We start from the raw sequence: 8288 nt of genomic DNA on the forward strand, positions 1-8288 counted from the left end.
AAGTACTATTTCAGAACTTTTAAAGTGCAGTTAGGTGACCTGTCATGATAGGAAAAGCCTGAGCTCTACCCAAAGCTCCCACATGGACTTGAACTTTTTACTTTGAGTACTTATTTTTCCACTTCCAGCAAATTTATGTATTTCAACTACAGCAATATAAAAACTTAAGTAAATTAAAAACTAATAATAAAAGTCAAGCTCATATTACACACAGCAAAGAAAACAAGAGTAGCCCATCTTCCCACTTTCAAAACACATCAGAAAATTAGGGATAGCTACTATGCGCAGAGGCTATAAACACTTTGCATCTAAATTCACAATGTTTCTTCCTGGACAGTTTTTCAGAGTGTCTCATTACCTGGAATTACAGCTTATATTCAAAGCAGAACTCAACGATACCGAGAACTCTGTACTCACTATGGGCCATCTAGGATTTCCTTTTCTTTAGCTGTTAACTGAAGTGGATCCAGCAGCTTCAGCCCTTGAGACAGAGAAGAATGAGCAGAGCAAGCCTTTTCCTCCTCCATACTAGCTCAGGGAATAAGTGCATGTACAGGTCACACACCATTAAGGAGAACCCTTCTCTCAGGCATTTCATGTACTTAAAATCTGGGCCACAAGAGATTTTCTTACCCAAGTACTTCTGCAGCTTCATTAGAAGTGACAACATTTGTAGACTAAAAATGAATCTAAAGCTGCTGCTTAAAAAAAATTAAAAGCCTGACTATTCAGAATCATCAATTAAGTGAAATAAAAACTAGCAGTATGAACAGATCAAAGACCATTCACACCAGCAGAAAGCCTAAGAAAGCATTAAGTTTTGTATGCTCCTGCAGAAGCCCTGCCGTTGTGCCACAGCTCCTCAAACAGTTATTTCAGAATCATTCTCAGAAAAAAAATGTGTAATTTTTAAGCCCTGTCATAGCACAATCCTGGGACAGGTGAACACAGAAAATTATTCTGCCTCTTTACTGCACTTCTGATAGTTTGGCCTTAAAGAGAAATTGCTTAGCTGCAAGTACTCCTGACATATTGGCACAGGGTCACCTGAAAGCAAGAACCAATGAAAAAACATTCTGAAGTTGTTGAGTTAATCGTAGCTTGATTTCACATACTTAAATTTTCTTTTTTTTTTTTTTAAATCATCATGCAGGAGGTTAAAAATGCTACCTTAATTTCAACAAAAGAATGTATGCTTGAATGCGCACTTTGAATGCTGGGATGATAATTTCACAGAGGTTTTCACTCCTATTAGAAGCTGGTTGTAACATCATCCAGAGTATAAGTATTGGTATCCACCATTCGTAAATGGCCATATGAAATTAATACACTTCCATTTCATTCATCATCACTTATAATCCATACAGCAGATTTTTACTTGAAAGCAACTGTAGTTAGGTGCAATAAAATCTGACCCAAGCATTCAATGATTGACCTTTTTAAAAGAGGAAAAAAAAAGAAATTACAAAGAAAGCAAACAATCCCATACACCAAAAGCACTTGCAAATAGAGGTTTTTCCACCCAAATGGAAATGAACACACATAAGACTGCATCACCTACATGTGCTGAGCCAAGACAGTCATCTTCCAAAAAGCACTGATTTGCATGTTGAGATTTGCATTTTCAGTAAGTGCACTACGTAATGCAGTTGGGTGGGAGCCAGACTACCAGTTATTAAGCTTAAAAGGATGAAAATCACTTCTGAGACTCCAAGAAGGAAAACTAATAGCTATATGCTTCAGACCCATTTTTGATGAGTCAAAGTAATACAATACCCAAATAGCTCCTGTCCCTACTCTCACCAATATTATTACTCGCTCCGTGTCCCTGCCTCAGGTCTAAAGCAATCACTGCTACCTAGTAAGAGTTCCTGACTCCTGGCTTCAGACAGGAAAGCTAACAAATGCCAGCTAGAATTTCCCAAAAATAATCTGATAGCAAAATATTATGAGAGGATTGTGTGACAGCTGACTTGATTTCTGTTTTGTACCAGATGACAGCACCATGTGCTCCTCCCCAAACAAATCACTTCCTATTTCACACTGGTCACCGGCCAAGACAAAGCAACGACCATTAAACCATGACGAACTGTGAGCATGTTTCCTTCCCTCCCATTCAACCCCCAAATGGTTAAAATATCCCCTAAGTCACTCACACAAAACAAAACCAAGGAAGGGATGGGAACAGTGAGAACTTACCTGAAAAATTCCGAGACACAAGCATTGTCGTGAGGATTGCACCCTGTGGGGAAGAGAAAGAAGGGGTAACAGCCAGAGTCACTCACTTCAAAAGGGGCTGGACTGACCCGTGGAGAACATAGTGCATCAGGTGCCAAAGCAGAAGTATCCCAATGCCAGCCTGCAAAGTCCTAGTGTATCCAAGATTCCCATGTGTGGCTGTTGGACCTCACAGCCTGACACGGGACTGCTCTGAGTCCTGCCTTTCTAGAGTGGCAGCTAGAGACCAGGCAGGCTAGTCTAGGAAATCTAAAATGGCACTAGGAGTTATGTGTAGACACATAGTTGCTTCCTAACTTTCAAATAGCTGCTGCATGCACAGGCCAGAGGCTTTGCCCTAGATACAGGCAACCCATACACTATTACTGGGAGACAGAGAGCGATCAGAACTAAAAGCCCCAGAATTTAAGAACTATTGCTCTGTTTCAACTCTCTTGCAGGAAGCAGAAGGGAGGACTATCTAGCAGAAGCAACATGGGAAACTTGCAGCTTCAGAGACAGAAACTGCCCGGCTCCTCAATGCACTTCCTTAGTCTGCTGTGCTGGACCCATATAAGATACTTGACTAACATTAGTGAGCTAATCGTACAAAGAAATGTTGTTGCTAGGAAGGCATTAACCTCAAATTCAGAGGATTAAAAACTAACTTAAGGTAAACTAACATATACTTACCTTTAGCTTCCTTCTAGCATTGAACTTTCTCAAGCACTCCACAGTCTCCTGCCTGTGCATCATTGAAGCAACAGTGGATCGTTGCTGAAAAACAGGAAGCCCAAAAGACCAGTAACGTACCCTAAACCAAATCAGCCATGGCCATTCCCTTCACTTCCACACAACCATAACGTGCAAGCTGACACTGCCAAGCCCTATACCACTGCATAACACTGCAACTGGTTCATGACTTAAGAACTTCCCAATACAGCAGCACATGTTAAGTCAAGACTGGCTGCTACAGGACTATGCCCAAGAAACCCTGTGACCGAGGTACAGGTGAGAATTAATGTTCCCTGTCTCACAGGCACACAAATGGATCAAGACAGGAAGAAGACAAAGTAACATGAACAAGCATACCCACAGGGGACTGAATTAAAGGCACTACAGAGAAGCTCTATGTTATATTAGTTACAGCTCTAAGGGAAAATTACAAGCAGTAAGTGAATACTAGTGAGCGATAGCCTTCCTGGACATGGCCACTCCCTGAATGCAAGTACTTGACTAGCAGAGGCCTTGGTATCTTTGCATCAGTTTTGCAGACATAGATTTTCGGTGTGTAAAAGGAAAGACAGCTCTATCATATCAATGCAAAAACCTGAGCATAACCTCTAGCCAGTGGTGCACACTCATCACCCACAGTAGGCTGGGACCCATCAGCTGCAAAGAGAGAACTTCCCAGCAGTGTTGCCAGTCACTGAGAGCACATGAGGAAACCCGAGACTGATGCTGCCGGGCATTTAAAACACATGAGGAAACCAGAGACTAGTGCCAAAGTAGCTGCTGCTTTTGCATCGAGCCACAAGCCTGAACTCCCTTTACAAGGACAGTGGGTGAATGACTAACTTGGCAGATCAGTGTGTACAAACCCTCCATTACCTTTCTCCTGCTTGGAAAAAATTCTGCAATACCCAGAAGAACTGTAAACCATGCTCATATTCAGCCAGTTTCACGGGAAGTCTCTGCTTTGATCCTGCCAGCAAGGCTAGTCACCTGCTGCAGTACACACAGCAGTGTGGAGGGAGAATGTAGCTAAACTGTCCTCTTTAACAACTTTGATGGTCACTGTTCATTCAGCCTCCTTAGGAGTGACAGTGATGTCCAGTTGTTCAATGTGGGCTTAAAAGAGTCAGGACACACACTTCAGAAGTTCAGTGAAGCTAAGAACCTCAGTGTCTCAAATTGGTAAGATATCCTACCACATTTACTTCAGAGGAGCAATACCTCTCAAGAAAGAAAACATATGTTGCACACACAGAGACCGCAGCGCAAATGGAAACAACAGACTCAACAGGAGGCAGTTTGGGTGAGAGGCTGAAAGGGCTGTGAAGTGAAATCAAACTCCCCATAACTCAGAGAAGGAAAGTCTCTCTTGAACCGTTCTATATTGTGTTGCCACAGGGAGCAAGCTATCGTAACACATACAGCTTTGGTTACAGGCATTGGGACAAAAGTTAAATATACAGGAACTGCTATTGATGACAAGCGCGCAAGGAGAAAAAAACTGAGATGCAAAGTCTGAGCTAGTGTGAAGTTCTGACTCAAGGAACTTGCATCACTTTACAGCAGACACTACACTCCTGTTACACAGATGTTCACATAAGTAAGTTTAAATTGCTAATGTGTTGTTTTGTGGCAGAAGGAAAAAACCACCACAGTTTCTGAAGAAAAAGATGAGTGAAGGAACACACTTGACACATCCTAGAAAGCAGAAGTATGCTATGGTATTACAGGAGCATCTGGTCAGACTTAGGGTGGAACTATTTCATCCTGCAGAGATAAAAGTGCACTATTGCTGCCCTCTCCTACGCCCACTCCCAGCTGCATTCTGGGCTTTCCTTGCCAACTTTGCAAAAGATGAAAAATACTCATGTGTGGGGTCTGGCAAGGCAGAAACTACATACACAGAACGGCAAAAGATTTTTCACTGATTTCAGGTTTACAGCCAGTTAAGCTGCAGCAGAGCAGAAATGTTCCAACACGGCAAAGATGAAATGCAATACTGGAGTAGAGATGAAGAACAGAATAATCCTAAAATATTCTGTCTGATGCCAAACTCCATCTGACATTTTAGGATATGGATTGTAAGAGGAGATGTGGGGAAAACCAGTAACTATGGACATTCACAAAACTTCTAAGAGAATAAGGGATTTTTTTTTCCCTATAGTGGCAATAAAAGCACTGCAGCATGACAAAGTTGGCTCGTTGAAGGTCAGCCTCCAAAAAAGTCACATTTTGAAATATTTAAAATATTCTGGGCAGCTTTGCAGCTAAGTCTTCTTGACATGTCAGTTCAGGGTAAATGACAAATCAACCTGTAATAGAGGAAAACACTTACGCAGACCCATGGATGTTTGAGAGCCTGGTCAGCTGTGATGCGTTTTGCTGGGTTTATCGTCAGCATCTGGTTGATCAAATTCTTTGCCTCAGGAGTCACAGTGTCCCACTCAGGAGATGGGAACTGAAAGAGGAAGAAGGAATAGATGATGAACTGGAAATATCTTCTACTAGCAGAAGAGATTCTCCCTTCTACACAGCTGAATTCCAGCTTTTGCCCTTTTGATACCAGGGCTAACATATTTGCAAAAAACATCAATTTTTGTGAAAATCCACGCTGAACAAAAATTGTACAGAATCCAGCAAATGAATGGTACCAGACAGCAGGACACATCTGTACCATTCAGAAGACACAGGCAGGAATATTAACAGTTTAAAAGCCTTTTAGGAACCACTCAGACCTTTGAATTTCTTTCACACTCAACAGGCAAAAAAGTAGAGTCACGGATCTTTTTAACTGAGTTCCGACATGAAAAACACAAGCACTATCTTTTTTACCCCACCTTGCTCTTTCTCCAGCATGCTAAAAAGCTCTAACAGCATATGCACAATCACAAACACTTAACTTCAGCAAAATCTCGTGAAAGCAAAAACCGCTAACAGAGAACATCCCATCAGGTATACTTTCCCCGCCATAAAGCACAACATCCTGGAACAATACCAGTCACTTACGTGTAGCGACCCACCAGCAAGTTGTTAGCAAGCATCTACCATACCAGAAATCATTACTTGGGGAGCAAGAGAGATGTAGTAGTGGATGGGAATACAGAAGCATGGAAACAAAGAAAAGAATCTCAAGTATTTCAGTTGCTTATCATCCATGAGGGGTAACTTCTCTCTTCTATAATTCCAGTAATGATAAAGATGAGATATTTACGCCATCCTCCAGATGCTTGAGTGTGGTCTAGATGTCAGCATGTTGAGATTAAATGCAGTACATCTCACTCCTGTGAATCTACTGTATGTACAGGTGAACTTGAAAACACAAAGATGAATGTGCTGTTGAGATAAAGTCCCCTGTCTTTAAGCGAGGGGAAGATTGATCTATCCTGAAAACATTTCTTTACAGTACTACATTTAGAAAAAGTTTATCGCATCTCTTTTCTCCTGCATTTTGTGCTTTGCTCAGTTGGGTCATAAAAATACATGCACCATATTTGATTTGCACATAATCTTATTTCTGCATTCTCAAGCATCAGCAAGGGTTTACACAATTTGTTCTGCAAACATTGCAAGAGGCTACTCAAAAATTTTGATACTGAGCTTTCAGCCAGGACACTTTCCCCCCACCCGAACTCTGAAGTATTCATGGTAATGCCTTGCAAAACCCTTACCCAACAGCACAAAGTCCAGTTCACACGCCACTTCATCTCTGGTCAAGAGATAACAACAGACCAGCTCAGTGCATACTTGGTGCTGGGGTAAGGACACCAGGGGCAGGTATGCCAGAAAAACTTGAGCAGTTTTCTACCAAGCAAAACAGGGGAGGAATCTACTGGAACGTGTTCGTAATAGGTAAGACTTCAAAACCAGCAGGTAGATAGGAGGCATCAGGCATTCACTCCTTGTGACTTACAGAAAGACTTAGACATTTAACTCCCGAAGTGCTTTGAAAATCCCCATCAATATAATTAGTGCAAAAACACTTCAAATGAGAACCAGCAACACAGAAACAAGAGGAGCAGGAAGGTAAGAGAAGAACAGAAGTCCATTTAAGGCTATCAAGTACAAAGACATCACTTTCACTCAGGAAGCCACTGAGCCAGGCCATGGGGTTAGGCAGACCTTTGCTCTCACCAGCACGGCCACTCTCATGGTCTTATGCACAGAAGCTGGGAGGTAGCTGGGGTCCAGCAGAACCCTCACTTATTTTTCCTTTTTCTTTTTTTTTTAATACAAAACACAAGACAGCCTACAAAATGAACTCCCCAACTTCTTGATATTCATGCCCACAGGCTTTGAGCCAGGACTTCCATGAGTTCCTTCTTCCCTCCTGAGCCTCTCCATACATGGAAGAATTTATGTCAAACATTCAAGCTGTGGTACCCAAACCACATTTTTCACCACATTTGCTCCCCAGTACTAACCTCCTAGCCATTCCTCTCCTTCAGCCACCTTTTTACACCTCAGTTTTGCCATGTTCTGAGAACTGTTTATGAACTGCTTGGCTTTCTACAAGAGCCTCCAACCCGCCATGCTGATCCCTATCCCAAAGCCACCCCTCCAAAGGTCCCTGCTATTCAGTCTTCTCAATGGGCTCCATGCTTTCCACTGCTGGAAGAATTTCCACTATGGCACCAAGGAGACCAGAGGCCATAAGTTAAGCTATTATTCTACAGAACACTCCCCCATACTTTTAACTAGACCTTGATAAAGACAGGCTCCTTCATCCTACCTTAACTCTGTTCCTTTAAAAGAGTTAGCATTGGCTACATCTGCAGCACTTTGCTGTGAATACACTAGAAGACACAGTTTCCCACCATCTGCATTTCCAGCTCTGCATTTCCTAATGACCAGTAATGTCTTGGTGCCCACTGCGATGCTTTCCACGTATCATTTCAGTAGCCCCAAACAGGACTGTATCCCAGGCAGTGAAGACAACAAGGTGTATGAACATGCCAAACATCACTTTGCACAGTAGTTTGGGGCCTGCTGCTGGACACCAAGTAAGATAGTGCCATGTTTTGGATGGCTTCTACACCCATGCAGGTACTCAGCAAGAAAGTGCCCTTACGTCATAGGCTCCGGCTTTGATCTGCTGATAGAGTTTGTGCTGATCTTCATCCCAAAAGGGAGGGTACCCCACTAGTAATATGTACAGAATCACTCCTGGGAGGGAGAGACACAGATACACTATGGTTAGGCTAATACGCCAATTATTCCTTCAGACCCTCTTCCTTCCCTCTTGACAGACCCCAAAGCAATGATTGCTTTTTATCTTCATTTGTTATCATATTTAGCCTTCCAAGGTAGAAAAATACAGTATAAACCTCTCCTCTGCT

At 42.3% G+C, this 8288-nt stretch overlaps 1 protein-coding gene across 1 annotated transcript in view; it reads right to left on the reverse strand.

Annotated features, from left to right (window-relative positions):
- Positions 1 to 8288, reverse strand: part of LOC104628598 (calcium/calmodulin-dependent protein kinase type II subunit gamma) — a gene marked incomplete at both ends in the record, with an annotated part of 39906 nt that overhangs the window by 7238 nt on the left and 24380 nt on the right. Inside the window, 4 exons of the mRNA XM_010297241.1 lie at positions 2200 to 2242; positions 2911 to 2994; positions 5288 to 5410; positions 8021 to 8115. Coding sequence (XP_010295543.1) covers positions 2200 to 2242; positions 2911 to 2994; positions 5288 to 5410; positions 8021 to 8115 — 345 coding nt within the window. The remainder of the gene's footprint in view (positions 1 to 2199; positions 2243 to 2910; positions 2995 to 5287; positions 5411 to 8020; positions 8116 to 8288) is intronic.

Source organism: Phaethon lepturus, unplaced genomic scaffold, assembly GCF_000687285.1.
Source record: "Phaethon lepturus isolate BGI_N335 unplaced genomic scaffold, ASM68728v1 scaffold16741, whole genome shotgun sequence".
Classification (NCBI taxonomy): domain Eukaryota; kingdom Metazoa; phylum Chordata; class Aves; order Phaethontiformes; family Phaethontidae; genus Phaethon; species Phaethon lepturus.